The sequence below is a fragment of the Diceros bicornis genome, chromosome 26, assembly GCF_020826845.1.
Source record: "Diceros bicornis minor isolate mBicDic1 chromosome 26, mDicBic1.mat.cur, whole genome shotgun sequence".
NCBI classification, from domain to species: Eukaryota; Metazoa; Chordata; class Mammalia; order Perissodactyla; family Rhinocerotidae; genus Diceros; species Diceros bicornis.
The window spans coordinates 1,904,078-1,921,660 of NC_080765.1; the positions used below are offsets into that span (position 1 = coordinate 1,904,078).

At 60.4% G+C, this 17,583-nt stretch overlaps 1 protein-coding gene across 7 annotated transcripts in view; it reads right to left on the bottom strand.

Moving 5' to 3' along the window:
- The window catches only part of GTF2IRD1 (GTF2I repeat domain containing 1), a 114,719-nt gene that overhangs the window by 75,072 nt on the left and 22,064 nt on the right, over positions 1-17,583 (bottom strand). For 6 of the 7 annotated variants that reach the window (XM_058568948.1, XM_058568953.1, XM_058568951.1 and 3 more), the window contains 2 exons: positions 4,916-5,044; positions 2,123-2,264 (listed from right to left, as the gene is read on the bottom strand). In XM_058568948.1, coding sequence (XP_058424931.1) covers positions 2,123-2,264; positions 4,916-5,038 — 265 coding nt within the window. In that variant the 5' untranslated portion in view covers positions 5,039-5,044. Of the gene's footprint in view, positions 1-2,122; positions 2,265-4,915; positions 5,045-8,833; positions 11,563-17,583 lie in introns of those variants that run through there. The other variant, XM_058568950.1, reaches the window with a different exon arrangement.

A 17,583-nucleotide genomic window follows, 5' to 3' on the forward strand; every position in this document is an offset into this window, starting at 1 on the left:
TGGGGTTCGAATGCCCGTTCCATCCACCCCTTTCGTGCTCTGACACTAACACACTGTCTTAACCAATCAAGGCCCCAAGGCTCTGCCAAATGGGGAGACAAAGGGGATCCCACCAGGAGGCCAAGGGGCTGCAAAGAGGCAGGTTCATGCCAGGGTGGGGGCTTGGGAGTGTCAGTGGATCCTTGAGTGGGGAAGATGCTAGAAACTGCGTTGGAAAGGGGACAAGACGAAGGCCCAGAGGCCCCCTCCCAGCTTGTAGCCTGCCTCCTCCCGGTATCTGTGAAGCTTGAAATACACCAGCAGAGTTCCCAGTGCTATAAATAGCGGCTCCGCCTGGCTCCGGGAAGCCAGGTGCGCCTTCCCCAGGCCCCAGCCTAGCTCCCAGCTTGGCCAACTGGGGGCCAGGGGACCCTGCCACTGCCCACCCTGCCCCGGCCCAGCCCTGTGCCCAATTGTGGAGTGCGTACAGGCTCTGAGGGCTGAGTGGGAGGAGGGCTGGCCAGGGAAGCGGCTGGACCTCAGTAATGACACGCCCAGCGCCAGAGGACCGTCTTCCCTGAAATGGCTGGTCCGAGGGTCCAGACACAGGTGTAATGCAAATGCTAATAGGTGAAGGACGACAGGCGTTTACTGAGTGTGAACTGAGCGCCAGGCGTTGTTCTAAGTGTCTAATGTATTAATTCGTTTAATCCTCAGATCGACCCTCGAGGAAGGAAGCACTGTCCTCCCCTTTCTCAGATGAGGTTGAGACCCAGTAGGTAGCAGGTAGCAGAGCCAGGATGTGGCCCCAGGCGTGTGACCAGGGCCTGTTCTTAACCCCAAGAGTTCTGAGTCCCCAATCGTGAGCTCGAATGCCGACTTGGGTGCTGGCCTTCAGTGCCGGGGCCAGGCCCTAACCCCACAGGACCCAATCCGCCATATAGGCCAAGCTGAGTCCCTCCGGAGCTTACTGGCAAGCTGGGGCACCAGACGCGCGGATGGAAATTTATGGCACGGGATGCTGGTGCGGCGTGGGGAGCAACCACAGGACAGGTGCCCAGCGTGGAGGGGCACAGAGGGGCCCTGGGGCAGGAGGAATGTGAAGGGGGAGGTTGGGGAAGTGTCTGCCAGGCAGAGGAGAGGAGGGAGGGTGGGGGAACAGCAGGGCAAAGGTGAAGGGAGAAAGGACAGCCAGCACTAGCCCTTCAGCACAGCACAGCCTGGGGTGAGGGTAAGGGACGCCGGGAGGAGGCAGTGGAGGCAGCAGCTGGTGATGCAGGGCCCTGAAGGCCCTGGCGGCAGTGAAGAGTTGGGCTTCAGAACCACCCTCTGCCTCAGGGCTCCCAGCTCTTGGAGAGCACGCAGGACCCCCTGGCAGGGCTCTGTGGGTGGCCGTGCTGCATCTCCCAGAGTCTGACAGGGTGCAGCAGAAAGAGAATGGGTTTCAGCACCAGAGACCTGGCCTGGAACCCGCCTCCATCATGTGTTGGCTGTGTGTCCCTGGGGAAGTGCCTCGGTTTCTCACTTGTAAGCCGGTGGTAGCTGTTTCCTGAGCCCGCTGGGAAAAGTGCACAGAACAGCAGCACGTGGCTGGCCTGCAGCACGATTCACCACAACACTGCTGGCAACCATCGAGCTCTTCCTACATGCTGGGCGTGTCCTCAGCCACTTAGTCCCCGGGAGCCACCAGGAGGGGGCTCCAAGATTATGTCACTAGGACAACGACAGTGCCTACCGTCAGGATAAACGGGTTAGCGTTGTGAAGGGTGTCGCATACAGCAGGCGCTCAAAAAGTATTAGCTGAACAAGTGCACTTGGTCACTGTGTCAGGGACGCACAGGAACTGGGCAACAACACTGGGCCTCAGTGTCCCCTTCTGTCAATGAGCAGGTGGGGGGCTGGGTTGGGCCCGCCCTGGGGTTCAGGCGGCCAGTCTCTATCGACTGAGGGGCTGCTGGACGAGTCCAACAAAAGCTGTGGCCGTCCTGAAGATGCCATGTCGGGAAGCTTGCACAGCCCCCACCTGTCCCGTGCACCCTGACACAGGGCTACACCGGTGTGGTTCCGGGGACCCCGAGATGGGCCAGAGCGCCTGCCCTCAGGGACTGCAGGCCCCAGCCCTCTGGAGCCCCAGGGTACTCACGGCAGAACCTGAGGAAGTCTGACTGCAGCTCCTTCCGCGCATTCAGGAACATTCTCCCCTTCTCGGTGCCCACCACGAAGGCGCTCTCATCGTGCACGGCGACACAGGCCACCTCCGCGTTCAGCTTGGAAAGCGCCGAGCACTGCAGGGGAGCAGGGCATGTGAGCCGGGGAGGCCCCCACTCCGGGGACCTCCAGGGCCGGCTTTGGGCGTGGGACATGAGCCCCCAGCTGCCGGAGATCCCAGCAGCTCCCGGGAGAGGTCACCCGCCAACGTTCTCGGTCTTAGAACTTGCAGTTGGAGTGAAAGGACCCCCAGAGCTCGGCCAAGGTCACGGGGAGAAGATATGCTGATGAGGCCTAGAGGGGAACAAGGGCACACGGCCCCTGCACCCTCCTCCCAACTCCTCCCTGCTCTGCCCCAGAGGAACCACGGCTCAGACAGATCCAGGCTTCAATCCCACATCAGCCACTTCCTGCTCAGGACTGGGGCAAGTCACACCCCCCTCGGGGCCTCAGTTTCCACATTTGTAGAATGGGGACAAGCAGCCCAGCTCCCAGGGTTTCACGGGCTTGGTTGTGGGGGTTCAATGAGGCCTGGTTGGCGGGAAAAAATCTCTAACCTGGGACATCCCATAAGGGCACACAGCCAAAGAGGGGATTTCTGCAGCCCCAGAGTTGAGGTTGGCAGGCCCACTGCACAGGAAGCTCTAACACAGGGGGCCTTGCAACCAAGACCACCAGGATCTCTGGCCCCTGACCTACCTCACCAGGAAAACTCTGCCTGCAAAGCTCACAGCATGCAGTTGGAGCCCCAAAAATTTGGTTTTTATCTGAGTTATGTAGCACTCTGCTGACAGTCGGGAAGTCTGGTTCTAATCATGGTTCTGCTGCTGTGTGACCTAGGGCAGGTTCCTCAACCTCTCTGGGCCGTAATGATGCCTCTCTGGTGTCAGCTCCAGCCCAGAGTCACTCTGGTGGGGAAGCTGGGACGTCACAGGGCCAGCAGGCCTGTCCCCTGGGATCTCCTACAGGGGGAGGATATTCATTTCCCACTCTCTAAGATTAAAACAAAAACCTGTGGCTCCCTTTCCCTGAGGCAACACTGTGAACGTGAACAAATGAGACACACAGGCTCAGCTGTCTGCAACAAAGGAGTGGCCCTCAGGGCTGGAGGACACCCCCACCGGGCGGTCACTGCTCAGCCGAAGAAGCCGAGGCGGCGGCAGGGAGGGCTCAGAGAACGGGGGCCACAAGGAAACGCCTGGAGGAGGGTCTGAGACTGGGGGGACGCATGCACAGCACCCCACAGCCCCAGCAGAACCCCTGAGGATCCTGGCCCCGAGCCTGGAGGTAAGTCACCGCCAAGCAAGTGCCACTGTCACCCATGAGGGTCCCTCAGGAAACCCGCCAAGGGCCCCCGGCTAGGGGGACCTGTCTTGTTCACGCCACCAGGAGAGTTACAGGGCCGGGGTGGCTCCTTGGAGGCGCCCCGAAACGCCCTCCAGACCAGCGCTGTCCAACAGAACTTTCTGCGATGACGGCACATTCTGTTTCTGTGCTGTCCCACACTGCAGCCACATGTGGCCACTGAGCACCTGAACTGCTCATTTTATTCAATTTTAACTAATTACAATTTATGGGTGTTTTGTTTGTTTGTTTGTTTTTTTGTAAGGAAGATCAGCCCTGAGCTAATATCTGCCAATCCTCCTCTTTTTGCTGAGGAAGACTGGCCCTGGGCTAACGTCCGTGCCCATCCTCCTCCACTTTATGTGGGTCGCTGCCACAGCGTGGCCTGACAAGCGGTGCGTCAGTGCCCGCCCGGGATCCGAACCTGCGAACCCCAGGCCGCTGCAGCGGAGCGTGCGCACTTAACCACTGCGCCACTGGGCCGGTCCAACTAATTACAAGGTAAATGTTGGTCGCCACACGTGGCTCATAGCTGTGGTGCCGGCCGCCACTACCCGTTCCGGGCGTACCTCCAGCAAGCTGACATGGCTGCAGGACACAGGGCAGGGCTCCCTCCTCATGAAGGATGCCCCACACGGGGGAGGGGTCACACCCAGCCAGCTTCCCCAGGCGCGCATCCCACCTCTGGCCCAAACAGCACCTAAGCAGCCCTTGAACCACCTACAGCAGCAACAGCCTGGAAGGAGGCCCTTTGTCCTTGGGGACTGTACACTCTGCACTTAGGAATCCACTTTAAAAACTGGTCATGCTGTGTGACTTCAGGCAAAGTACTGCCCTCTCTGAACTTCAACTTCACCGTCCTAAAATGCAGGGGTGCAGTGGGCAGCAGACAGAATTTTTTCTTAACAACTGCCTACCCTCCATCACAGAACTCTCCCCCAGGAAAAGGCTAGAGGAAAATGACATCATTATGTCCTCACTTGGGATCAACTGCTACAGGGTTAGGTATGGAGGCAGCAGTGCCAGAGGAGAGATTTACGAGGCCCCGTTTCTCTCTCTCGGCCCCGAGACGCAGTTACAGCTCCTGCTCAAACATTGGGGATTCCGGCTTTCTCAGGGATCACTGCCCACATCGTCCTCCAGGTGACCCGCTGGGAGGAGGCTTGTGACCATCCAGGGGCCGGATGTGAACGGCAAGAGGTGATGAAATGGGGACAGAGGGGACGAGGGAACAGGGGACGAGGCTGGCTCTTCATCTATGTGATCTCTTCCGCCTCCCGCCCTGGATGGGGACGCTGAGGCTCACGTGGGTGAGGCGGGAACTGGGCCCCGACGTCTGGTTACGACAGCGGGAGCCCCCTCCTCCCGGCCGCAGGGCACTCACCATGGAGTCCAAGGCGGACACGAGGCTGGTGATGATCTCGTCTTTGCGGGCGAAGGCGGAGCTCCGGCGGTCAGGCCCGCAGCTGCTGGCGGGCACCTCGCAGCGCTTCCCCAGCAAGGCCATGATCACCTGGAGGGAGGGAGGGAGGGGAGGTGCGCGAGCTCTACAGAGCATGGCACACATGGTGGCTGCCCAGGCCCACCCGCCTGGCCCCCCAGACCCCCGGGGCCGCCTCTGCTTCCCAGGTGGGATGAAACCAGAGTTGGTCTCCCCTCTGCCCAAGGGTCTCCCATGTATGACGGAATCAGAGCTGTGACAGGCCAGGACACGCAGCAGCTCGCACACGGGCACCCACAGCAGGATAACTGAGGGGTGTGCCCCACGGCATGTCCCCCTAAGTCCTCACCTGCAGAGCCGAGCCCAGTACCGCAACCCATCTGCCTGGCAGGCCCCAACCGCCAACTCCCCCTGCACGCAGCTCTGGCCACGGCTCTCCCTTGCTCACATACCCTCCATGGCTCCCTACTGCCCACATTAGCTCTTTACTCCTCAGCTTGTATTCAAGGTTCCTGGTCTGGACTCCTGGCCCTTGTCCCAGCTCCCCCCCACACCCCCCATGCTCCAGGGACTCTATGCATCACCATCCCCAAATGTACCAACGTCCTTCATGGCTCCCCAGGCATCACAGGTTCCATTCTCCCTGACCTGAGTAGCCTTCCAGGCCCCTTCATCCTCTACTGACTGCTCACTCAGCTTTTAATTGTCGCCTCTGCTGGGAAGGCCCTCTGACTGTCCCCTCCTGCCCCCTCATGCTCCCTGTGGCCTCCCCGACATCGCCGAGCCCCTCCGTCACAGCTCTGTGTTAAGCCTCGTGCTCCCCCGGGCAAGGCCACTGCCCACGCCTCTGACCTGTCTACTTCTCCACTGTCAGGACTCGGTCTCAGAGGTGAGGAAGGAGACTGCGGGGCAGAGACTGCTACCTCTCAGACCGGGGTTCCCCCAGGCAGGACTCTGTCCCCACGCCATGAGGCCACTGGAGGACACAGCTGCATCCTCCCCGTCGCTGGGGCTCCCCGGGCAGGGAACAGGCCTGCTGCCCCTGCACCACCCAGCCCGGCCCAGGCGCCCACTAGACACAAGGGCAGCCCCCCTCGGTTCCTGTCCCACCCTGCCCCTCCCTTTCCTGACCCCAGGAATTAGGTCCAGGGGACCCACCCACAGCCTGCCCCAATGCCAGCGCCTTCCTTTGAGGCAGCTGCTCCCTCACCAATCCAAGCAAAGGAGAGGGCAGAGGGCAGAGGCCGGGACCCTCGGTTTCCCTCTCTGGGCTCAGCCCCTCTGGTGCTCTGTGCACGGGGACCTGGTGCTGGCGGCCAGTGCAGGAGGGCAAGAGGGTTGCAGGTGCCAGCGGGGAGCCTGTGAATGCTGCCCTCTCTGCCTCCCGCGGACAGGCGGGGAGCCTGTGAATGCTGCCTTCTCTGCCTCCTGCAGACGGGCGGGGGAAGGAGTCTGTGCACACAACTGGGGGCACTGGGCAGGTGACAGCTGGTCCTGGTCTTCTGCCACCCCAGCTGCCCCTTGGACCAAAAGGTCTGTGAGGGCAGGAACTGGCCTGCCTGTCACTGCTGCAGCCCCAGGGCCGAGCTCAGGGCCTGAGGCACGTGACAGGCCAAGGCAGCGTGGTCAGAGTACGTCGCAGAACCAGTGAGGAGTCCGACTTCGGTCACGGAAACACTCAGAGGAACTGGGAGGCACCCAGGCTTGGCTCAGGCCTCAGTTCTGGCCCCAGTCTGCTGCTTAGCTGTGGATAAATACTGATTTTAACAGCTGACCAGTCAGCAGTTGGCCAAAACGTGTATTGGGTCCACTTCTAAATGTTTATAAAACGTATTTCTTCTCCCAGCGTGCAGCTTTATACAATTTTGAAACCCACATTATTGAGGGACACTGAGGGGGTGACAGGCCACGGAGGGGATGTGCTAGTGGACCAAGAGGCAGCCAGGGGCCTTCTGTGGCAGGAAGCCACCCGGGGGTCTGCTGTGTGACCAGCAGAGAGGTTTGCCTGCCTGGGGCTCTTGAAGGAGTGCCCCCCACCCCGCCCAGCCACCCCTTGCCCACCAGTCCCTCGAGACATTCCCAGACAGGCCTCGGGCTGCCAGCCTCCCAGCTGCTGAGGCTCAAATCGAATCAGGGCAAAGCAGGAGGCTCCAGACAGTGTTCCGGCCTGGCCTCCAGGACGCCCCAGACGGCTGCCGGCTCTTTCCGGCAAAGGTCCTAATCCATTTAGGAAGGAACCAGGGACTCAGGGAGGGAGGAGGAGAAGGGGGACCGGGCTGTGGGCCATCCCCTGACTCCGTGTCCCGCCATCTGGGCTCCCAGGACCCTCTGTCCTGAGCCAGAGCCCAGGGTGGCCCAGACCTGAGCAGGTGGGTGCACTTGGGGAGGCGGGGGAGGGAGGAGATCCTCCCACAAATGCCCGGGCGCTGAGAGAGGCGTGGGTTCCTCGTGGCTGGAGCTGCTGCGGTGGACAGAGGGCAAGGGCACTGGGTGAGGAGCCAGCAGCCATGCACAAGTGAGACTGAGGCCCAGGTCTGCCAGGACCACGCTGGGCCAACTACCTAAACCCCGAGTTTCCTCACTTGTAAAGTGGCGCTAGTCCCAAACTGAAAACAAGCAAGGGGAGAAAATCACCCAACGAAACCAACAAACTACATACAACAGAGTACACGACGTATGGCAGGCACCAGGAGACAAGTGCCCAAGAATAAACAGGAGACAGGTCCCTGAGGGGAGAGGACAGTCAGAACGGAGGCCACTGCCGGAGCCATCACATGGTCAACGGAGGATGGGGGCCCAAGCGCTGCTTTGCAGCACCTGGGAGAGGACGGCAGAAGTGACACCACCGGTGACGGGCGGCTGGCTCCTGACTGGGGCACAAGTGGCCAGGAAGTGCTGAGTGACAAAGGACTTTCAGCTGCCCCCGGGTCCTGGGTGGGCAAGGCCTGCAGGGCTGAGAGCCAGGTGGGGGGCTGTGACACCCTCCCTCCTCACACACCTGGTTTTCCTCCCCCTCCTGGCCACTCTCCGTCCTGGCACTGACCACCAAATGCTGGAGGACCAGGCGCGTGGTCGCGGGCCCTCTCCTCTTCCTTGTCTAGCTCCCCCCCTCGCTGCAGGCAATCTCTTGGCTTCCAATTGGCTCTGAGACACCTGCTGGTGCCTCTTGATTTCTCTCTCCCACCCCCTCTCCTGAGATGCCACCTCCACTTCTCTTCAGGGTCCAACAAGCATTGCAAACAGAACACGGCCCGCTTTTCACTCAAATCTGCTCCTCTCCGGTCACCAGCTCAGGTGCTTGGGCGGAAACACGGCCTCGCCCCGACTCCTGGCTTCCTCTCTTCTCAAACAAGCTGGGCAGAGCCCTGCTTGCTTGGCTCCAGAGTGCACCCAAATCTGTCCACTCCTCCCCACCGCCAGGGCCGCCTCCCCGTCCAGGCCACCATCCCTGCTGGCCTCCCTGCCTCTCTCCTGCCCTACGGTCCCTCCTGCACACAGCAGCCACGTAAATCTCACATCGCTCTCCTGCTTAGAAGCTACCAGGTTTCCCACTGGACGCAGAGCAGAAAGCAACCCCTCCCTGTGCTGCAGGCCCCGTGTGACCTGGGGCCCCTGCCATCTCTGACCCATCCGCCCTCTCCCTCTCTCTGTCCCTCAAACACACCGCGTGCTCCCTGCTGGGACCTTGTACTCGTGGGCCCTCCTGCGCAGAAAGCTTGTCCAGGTCTGCATCTCCTGCTGCCTCCTTCGCCCCCTCAGGCCAGGGCCCCATCCCCAGCTCCTCGGTGCGCCTTCCTTGACCACCCAGCCACCAGCAGCCACAGCACAGCCCCCCTTGCACTCGCTCCCCATCTCTCTTACTTTCTTCATAGACTCTGTTGCAACAGGTAGTGAATTGTTCCCGTGCTTCTCGCTTGAGTCCCCGACTAGAACGTGAGCTTTGGAGGCCAGAGGCCGTGCCTCAGGTCCATGGTATTCCCACTGCCTCCAACGCCCGCTGGGTGTCCAGGGGACTCAGCAAATACTTGGGGAACTAACAGGTGTGACCGCCACCACTTCAGGTGGGAGCCGGGACGTCCGCAAGCTGTAAGTGGAGTCTGACAACTGCTGGCTTGCCTGGCTCTCAAAGAGAAAAAGGTGATGAGGAAGACTGCATCTCTGGATGCATCTGGATCGCGACGGAGGAACAGTCCAGGAACTGACAGTGACGGAGCCGCTGGGTCGGACAGGGGTCCCGGGCAGGCGCTCGTCCCCGCGGTCCCGGGACCCGCAGCATCAGCACCGCCCGGACACACGTCCGTGTGCGTGCACTGCCTTCCGCGCTACATCATACTCCACCGTGGAGACGAGGAGGGGACCCGCCCAAGGCCCTCAGCCAGTAGGCAAAGGGGATGAGTCTGTCATCTGTCCGTCCCCAGGCCTGGGCCTCTCCTGCCGGGATGTGGGAAACACAAAAACCAGCTGATGGAATCACAGCCGACACACAGCCCGGTGACCAACCAGCCCCATCTGCCTGGGACGTTTCTGGGTTTAGCATAGAAAGTCCTCTGTGCAGGGAGACCCCTCAGTCCAGGCAAGCTGGGACAGTCGGTCACCCCACAACACAGCGGCCAACAGGACCAGGAGCCCAAATGCCCCCTCAGCCGCTGAGGACGAGAGGCTCACGCAAGGAAGACGAAGGGACGGCACCAGGTCCCGCCTTCAGGTCCAAAGAAACCAGCTTCACCTGATCAACTGAGGCGGACCTGGGGCTCCTTGGGGGAGGTGACAAAGGGGGGGCTTCCCAAAGGAGAAGGGGGCCACTTTATCCAGGGAGATCTCAAGGAGGCGAGGAAGCCACTTGCTTGATGCGTCTGAAGGTCAGGTGTGGGCCAGAAGGGCAGTCTTACTGCATGAAGCCCCAAAAGGCAGGGCTGGGCAGGTGGAGGGAAGATCCCGGGTCCTGGGCTGTGGGAACACAGCCATATGACGCCTGCCCCACCACTCAGCTTTCCGGCCTCACCTGCCCATCTGTGAGCGAGGCAGGCAGATCGCACAGGTGCTGCCCACACCTGCCCGTCCATCTCCCAGCGTCCTGGGCCCCACTCCCAGAGCCCTGAGGTGACAGGCCCGCGGCAGGGCCGGGACACTGCATTTTTAAGTTCCCAGAGGATTCTGACGTGCAGCCAGGCAGAGCATGGATGATCCCTGGGGAAGTTTCTAGCTCCAACATCGCGACTCGTTTCCGAGCAGCTCAGCTCTTCCTGCCCGCCGCCCGCCTCCCTCCCTTGCTGGGGATTCCTTGCTCAGATGGTGACAGCTTTATGGGCCAGTGAGAGCTGGAGGTCAGCCTGGTCCCCGAGCCAAAGATGAGCTGAGCACTTGTGTCCACATCTGCGTCAGTGCTGCCCCAACCTGAGGCAGACCCTCCTCTGAGGGGCACCCAAAGGCGTCGGGCCCACTCCAGCCGGGTCCAGGCCGGAGCGAGCAGACAGCACTTCAGCTGGGGCTTCCAACCCCAGAGTCCTGCACAGGGCCAGCTGGGAGGCTAAAGGGGGTGTTCTTGCACCTGTCCCTTCTGCTGCCCATGGCCTGGACGCCCAGGAGAAAGGTGCTCGCTCTGGCAGGTTCCTGATCTCCCCCAGCACTGCGTGGAGAAATGATCGGGGCTGATGGGGTGGGAGGTGGGGGAAGGGTGCCCAGGCAAACAAACCTCCTGGCTCGGCCAATTTGAAAACTCCCTTTCCCCACCCACCATCCGGGATGCTCCCTTCGTCCAAGGGCTCAACACCCTGACTCCCCTCCTTGCCCTGGTTCCACGGCCAGCTCCCTCTTCCTCTCCCAGGCTGAGGAGCCACCCTCAGGGCCACAGGCCACGCCTGCCCACCAGGGCCCCCCTGAGCGGGGCCTCAACCTCCCCTCAGAGGCTGCCATCCACTTACGAGCACTCTGACATCTGTGCCCTCCGCCCAGGGAGCGCGGCAGAATGGAGGGGACTGTGGCCATTTTAAGGGTGAGGGAGGGGCCGGCCCGATGGCGCAAGTGGTCAAGTGCGTGCGCTCTGCTGCGGAGGCCCAGGGTTCACAGGTTCGGATCCCGGGCGCGCACCGACGCACTGTTTGTCAGGCCATGCTGTGGCGGCGTCCCATATAAAGTAGAGGAAGATGGGCACAGATGTTAGCCCACGGCCAGTCTTCCTCAGCAAAAAGAGGAGGAGGATTGGCAGATGTTAGCTCAGGGTTGATCTTCCTCACAAAAAAAAAAGGGTGAGGGACCGAGAGGCAGGACATTCTTGCTTAAAATGAGTGACAAAGCCAGAACGAGATCGGGGCACCTGAGACTCACGGTCCATTCCCTTTTTGCTCCTCCTCAGGGCTGGACTCTTAATTCAGAGGCACTGGGCTAATGGTGGAACCACAGGCGCAGTGACGGGCCAGGCGGGCGCTTGCTGCGACCAGGGGGGCTGGCCACGCTCCGGCTGGAGGCAAGCAGAGGGGAGCCGAGGCAGGCCTTGCGCATTTGATGGCATGAGCCAGGTGCCCGTGCTCCACACCACAAGCCCAGGGACTCAGAGCCACACAGACAGCAGCCACAGGGACCCAGAGCGCAAAGAGCAAGTGTCCGGGAAGCCGGGGGGGGGGGGGGGGGGGGCGGGAGCTGGGTGGCTGGGCAGCCATCTGCCCCAGGGCCCCGCCACCACCCTTGCGGATGGGGGCTGGGGAGAGGGGAGGGAGGGAGTCCAGGTGCCCAGGACTGGTGAGGCCCCGATCTATGGCTGATCCTCACAGCACCCTCGTGTTACAGAGAAGGACTCTGAGGCTCAAGCACCCTGACCAAAGGCCCCAGAGCCAGGAGGCGGCACAGCCAAGACCTGAGCCCCCATTACCCCAGCTAAACCTGGGCTCCTCCCAACCCACGACACAGCCTGCAACCCACTTCCCGCGGGACCGCCCACAGAGCGCAGGGCTCAGGCCTGCCAGCAGTGAGAGGGGAGCCCACGCCGTGCTCGGCTGCCCTGCCCGAGGGGCCCCAGGGCCGGCGTGGGCGAGGACACCCGGGAAGTCTGTTTCTCCTTCCTAGGCCTGTCCTTGGAGCCCAGGGCCACCTCTGGCAGAGGCCTTCCTACCCTAGCCAGTGGCCCAGCTGGGAATTCAGACCCGGTCCCTCCAGCCTCCCTGGTGCTTGGAAAGTGCAAGCTGATAGAAGAAGGAGTGCAGGTGAGTTTCCGTGAGTGTGCAGACGTGATGGTGTGTGTGTCTGTGGGTGTGAGTGTGTGTGTCTGAGAGAGAGCACAGGGATGGAAAGAAAGGAGCCCGAGTGAGAGCAGGAGGCTGGGCCCCACCAGGTCACCTGTCCCCCTCAGCTTAGGGTGGAACCAAGAAACAAGCGCCGCCTGCTCTCCCACAACCCACATGTCTAGCGGGCGATGAGCGAGGGGCCACCCGCAAGCCAGGTCTGCCCAGGCCCGAGCCCTCCCCCACGTGCCAGCACGCCCAGGCGCCCACGTGTCGGGCGCCCCTCCCTCCCTTCCACACACACTTGTTGAACCCCGAAGCTACAGCAGGTGCTCATCAGCCTCCCAGCTAGGCCGTGCTGGGACAGAACAGAGAGCATACCGCCACCTGGCCTTCGGTTGGGCCGTAGTCCCGAGGCAGTGCGCTCTCAGGAGGGGAGGGCCAGCCTGCAACAGCTCAGCTGGAGGCCTGGCTACCTGTGGGGAGGCCCCCAGGTGGGGGGTATGCTGCCCTGGCCTCCTTCACCTGACCCATTCACTCAGCACCTCCTGGGAGCCTGCCCCAGGCTAGGCAGTCTCAGAAACTAATCAGACAGCCCCACCTGCCCTCCTAGAGCTCATCCGTGCATGCGTCCACAAGGAAGTACAGGATCATGAAATGAGGAGAAGTGAGAAGCTGGCCCAGGCAGAGCCTAACACGGGGAAAAGGGGCTACCCCATTTTATTTAAACATTTTCTGTTTATTTGGCTTTGGAGGAGCAGGGTGTCCCTGAGTTGATGACTGTTGAGATGGGTTTTGAAGGGTGAATAGGAGTTCTCTGGGAGCTCGAGTAGGACAATATTGTCATTTCTGCAGAAAGAGGCACAGGGAAGAAGCTTAGCTTAGAGATTCACAACCTCCACTCCATGAGTAAAGAGAGGCCTTTGGTTGTACTTACTGAGTGTCCACTCTACAGGGTCAATCTTAAGATTACAGTGGACGCTCTGGCCCTTGCTGGAATGGGGTGAGAGGGAGAGAAAGTGAGGGAGGGTGTACCTGACAAGCATATCTCTGACTCAGAGGAGTGTGAGCCCTGGCAACTCAAACACACACACACACATACACACGTACAGCTGCACACGTGTGTTAACACAAGTCCTCCTGGGGCCAATCCCAGCACGGTCCATCTGACTGCAAAGAGACACTCACAGAGAAGGCAGGATAACCCGGCCCCAGCAGTGCTGGGCACACAGATGAACAGGACACAAGCCTTGCCCTCAGGGGTCACCGTCCTGTCCAGAGTCACTGCCACACCATGAGGTGACCCTGTCCCTGCTCTCGGCCTCACTGGCCTCCCTCAGTGCCCCACACCAGCCCGCAGGCCCCTGGACAGGCCCATCCTCTGGCTTCTAGGCCTCAGCAGCTCTGTGCCCTTTGTAAGAGACACCTCTCCCCTCAGCCTGGCCCACTCTCAGCTGTTAGGCATGTTGGTGCCTCCTGTCCTGACCCTCCAGGCTGGGCTGCTGCTCTTGGCTGGGCACCCACAGCTCCTTGTTCCCTCCTCCCCTGCAACTCTCCCTCTGCCAGGATGCAGAGGTGGGGGGCCCCACGAGACCACCAGCTCCTGTGTGCCCCCTGGGCCTGCCCAGTAGCAGCCTGGCACACAGAACTGGGCCTGGAAAGGCATCCGAGGGGAGCGGCTGTTTACACTGGCTTGGAAGAATCAGGAGACGTGAAGAAGGTGGGTGGGGAGGAGGAGGCTGCTCTGGATAGGAGGCAGCTGGGCAAAAGCACTGAGGCACAAGCGGGCATGACGTGGCGCGGGGTCCTCAGTGAGGCTGGGAGGGGAGCTGGTGCAGATCAATGAAGCACTTTCAACACAGACCGCGGTCAGATTTGGGACTGTCCAGTAGGAAACACCCCGTGCTCTGTCCCACCCTTGGCCCCAGAGCCTGGGCCTGCACTTCAGAGGGTCCTGCTCCAGGCCTCCTCCCAGGGGCCACCAGCCTGCAAACCTACACAGACACGCCCACCCAGAGCCCGCATCCACCCCAGACATCTTCTGGGTACTCAGGGCCCCGGAATCCACGGGGTAAGCAAATCCCCACTCTGGGCCCCCAGGGGCCTCTTCTCTGCTGTCTTCCTGTGGTGGCTTTAAATATGACAGCAAATTCTCTGCCACTCTCCCATTAAGTGGAGACACTCAATCCCCCTCTTGAGTACAGGCCTTAATAACTCACCTCCACCCAAGAGCGCTCTGGGGTGCCACCACGTGACCTTGAAGGCCAAGTCCCAAAAGGCGCCAAGCTGCTTCCCAGCTTCACTCCCTGAGATGCTCACCCCGGGAGCTCTGAGTCGCGTAGAAGAAGTCCGGCTATCCTGAAGCCACCGTGCTGGAGGAGCACGTGAGTCCAGAGACGCCCGAGGAGACCGCCTCCCCAGGCCAGCCACCGCACCAGTGAGGAAGGAAGTCTTCAACGACCCACCCCAGCCATCTTTGGACGGCACCTGGAGGAGAGGCCTTGAGGAAGAACCCCCAGCCGAGCCCAGTCCAGCCCCAGGTTCAAGAAGTTCAGACGAGAAACCAGCGTGCTATGACCCCGCTAAGCTGGGGCTACTTGTTACCCAGCGATAGATAACCAACACACCGAGGGCAGATCACGCAGGTACAAGGGGCCACTGTTTGGGAGTGGCGAGAGCTTGGATATGTTTGGGGCATCCACAGGCACGTGCGCGAGGCCCCCGTGTGGGGCAGAGCTGAGGCGGGAAGAGAAGGGGTGGGGAGCTCCACTTGCTCTCCTTTTCGCAGCCGGTACATATCACAGGAGGCCGTCCACAAGAATGCTCTCAAATTGGTCCTTTGGGACTCATGGAAGGCTCAAAAACGGCACCAAAGACATTCACGTCTAATCCTCAGAACCTGAAATGTCACTTTATACGGAAAAACCGCTTTTGCAGATAGGATTACCTCAATGGCCTTGAGATGGAGAGATCCTCCTGGATCATCCGGACGGGCCCCAAATGCCATCACGTGTGCCCTTATGAGGAGGCAGAGGGAGCTACGACACATACAGAAGAGAAGGCCTCACGAAGACAGGCGCAGACACCTGAAGACGCCGGCCCTGGAGACCGAGTGCTGCTGCACAAGCCCAGATATGCCCACAGCCACCGGGGGCTGCAAGAGGCCGGGAACGGATCCCTGTAGAGCCTCTAGTGGGGCACGGCCCTGCTGACACCTCGATTTGGGCCCAGCAGTACTGACTTTGCTTCTGAGAGAATAAATTTCAGTTGTTTTAAGGCACCAAGTCTATGGTCATTTGTCACAGCAGCCACAGGAATGAACGCAGAACCCCTTCCCTCCCCACACCCCCCCAAGTCCTGGTCCACGTCCTCAACCCCCTGGACACACAGTCCTTAGCTCAGACCTCTGCGAAGCTCAGGCTTGGGTTTGCCAGAAAGTTCTACAATCCCTTCCCCATTGGAAGCCCCAGGAACCACCAATGGAAAGAGCTGGATTCTTCTGCATGCCGGGGGAGCACCTCTGACTCGAGTCTCACTGCCCTGTGTCCCAGCTGGTCACTGGAGCCGGCAAAAAAAAATTCACTCAACCACCACGGAAAGGGCAAAGACAGGGGCATCCATCGCCCAAACACACCCCCGCGCCTTCACGGCCATATGCTCGTGTTTCTTGAAAGATGCTTGAGAGAATAAACAAAAAGACGTTTCTCTCCTCCTAGGGGAGGGGCAGCCCTCCCCCACAGCAGCCACAACACCCCCCACTGGAAACTCCATCTCCCATCCCAGGGGCTCCCCAGCGGGGACGGAACTGCCCAGGGCCCTCAGTTCTTGCCCCTCCCCACAGTCCACTCACTGCTGCAGCAGGCAGGCTGCGGGCGGGGGTCTTATGCCGGCACAGTGCAATGGAAGGCAGTCCAGACTTGTGGTCAAGACGCCGAGTCCCACTCCTGGCTCTGACCCCAGATCCCTTGCCCGCTCCCTGCTAACAGAGCCCCACTGTGTCCTGGCATCTAAAGACAGGCGCTTGGGGCAGCAAATCTCGGTGATTCTCTACAGCTTAGATCAAGGTAACCCCATTCCCTTACCTGGGACTGGCTTAAGGAGAAGCATGCAACTCAGTTCTGGCCTCAGAGACACAAGGGGCTTCTAGGGAAGTTCTCCTTGCTCTCGGAAAGGCACTGAAGCCAGGGGTGTCCTCCTCCTGCATGTGACTCCCCCAGCCATGACAGCCATCTGGGGACCACGAGAGGGGCTAGCCCAGGAGGTGAAGCCTTCCCGTGGAGGACATCAGAGGGGACTCGTGGAGGAACCTGGCCCTTTACGACCCCGGAGCGGCCCCCTCCGGGCTTTGGCTTGGATAATAAACGTCCATAGTTCTTGAGCCACTTTCAGTGGAGGTTTTTTTTTCCTTGCAGCCGTGTACACAGAGAAAAACTCATCACGCTTGACGTCACACTTTTTGAAAGATAAAAAAGCACCCTGGTTAAGTCAGCCGTTACCAGTTGTAAGGTCACCTAGCTGTTTCTGTCTCCTGGTCTATTTTATAACAGACCACGATTCCCTTTCCACCTGGCAGCGAGAGAATGTCCGTCCCGCGTGGTGGTCTACCCACAGCACGAGTCAAGGATTCTGCGGCAGACACTGCAGCCGGCCCTCTCAAACCCCACTGGACCCTGCTCTCCCTGCCCACACGGCAGCGCTGGCTGCCCAGTCTCCTCCACCCACTGCCTGGCGGCTAGCAGCCCCTTCAGGCCAGGGCGACGAGAGCCACCATGGAGGATGGCAGGCCAGAGCACAGAAGTGCTAGCCTCTGTGATGTCCCCGAGCTGCTGCCCCAGGGCTGGACCACCCATCTCCAGACTTCTCGTTAGAGGAGAAAATAAACCCCTCACTTCCAAAACATCTGCTCGTCAGGGCACTTGGGTTGCAGACTCCCAGCTGAAGCAGACCCCACGGCACGCACGCTCACATTGGATCCACTCTGGCTCCACTTCAGGCCACAACCTTTGTATACCGTGTCTTTAAACCATCTTTCTATAGTTTATGTTTCCTTCTAAGTCTTTCAAATCACTTCTGAAACAAGGGAGAATACAAATAAATAAAATAAAACAATCCAGTAACCTTTTAAAAGCCCTGGCACTGGGCCCTGTTCAAGGAGAGAAAAGCCCCACCTTCCAGGGAGCTGGTCTGACGAGCAAGCTCTCCACCTCCCCGCACGGCGCTTACCTCACGCGTGAAATTAGGCAAAGCAGACCCACCTCACTGCACTGTCAGGAGGACTAAATCATGCTAGCTGAATTGCAATCTATTCTTAAAGGCCTCAGTCTCCAAGACTCTCCTAATCAATTCCACTGTCCCTCAATCCTTGCCATCAACGAACATCTGTCCAAGCTTCAAATT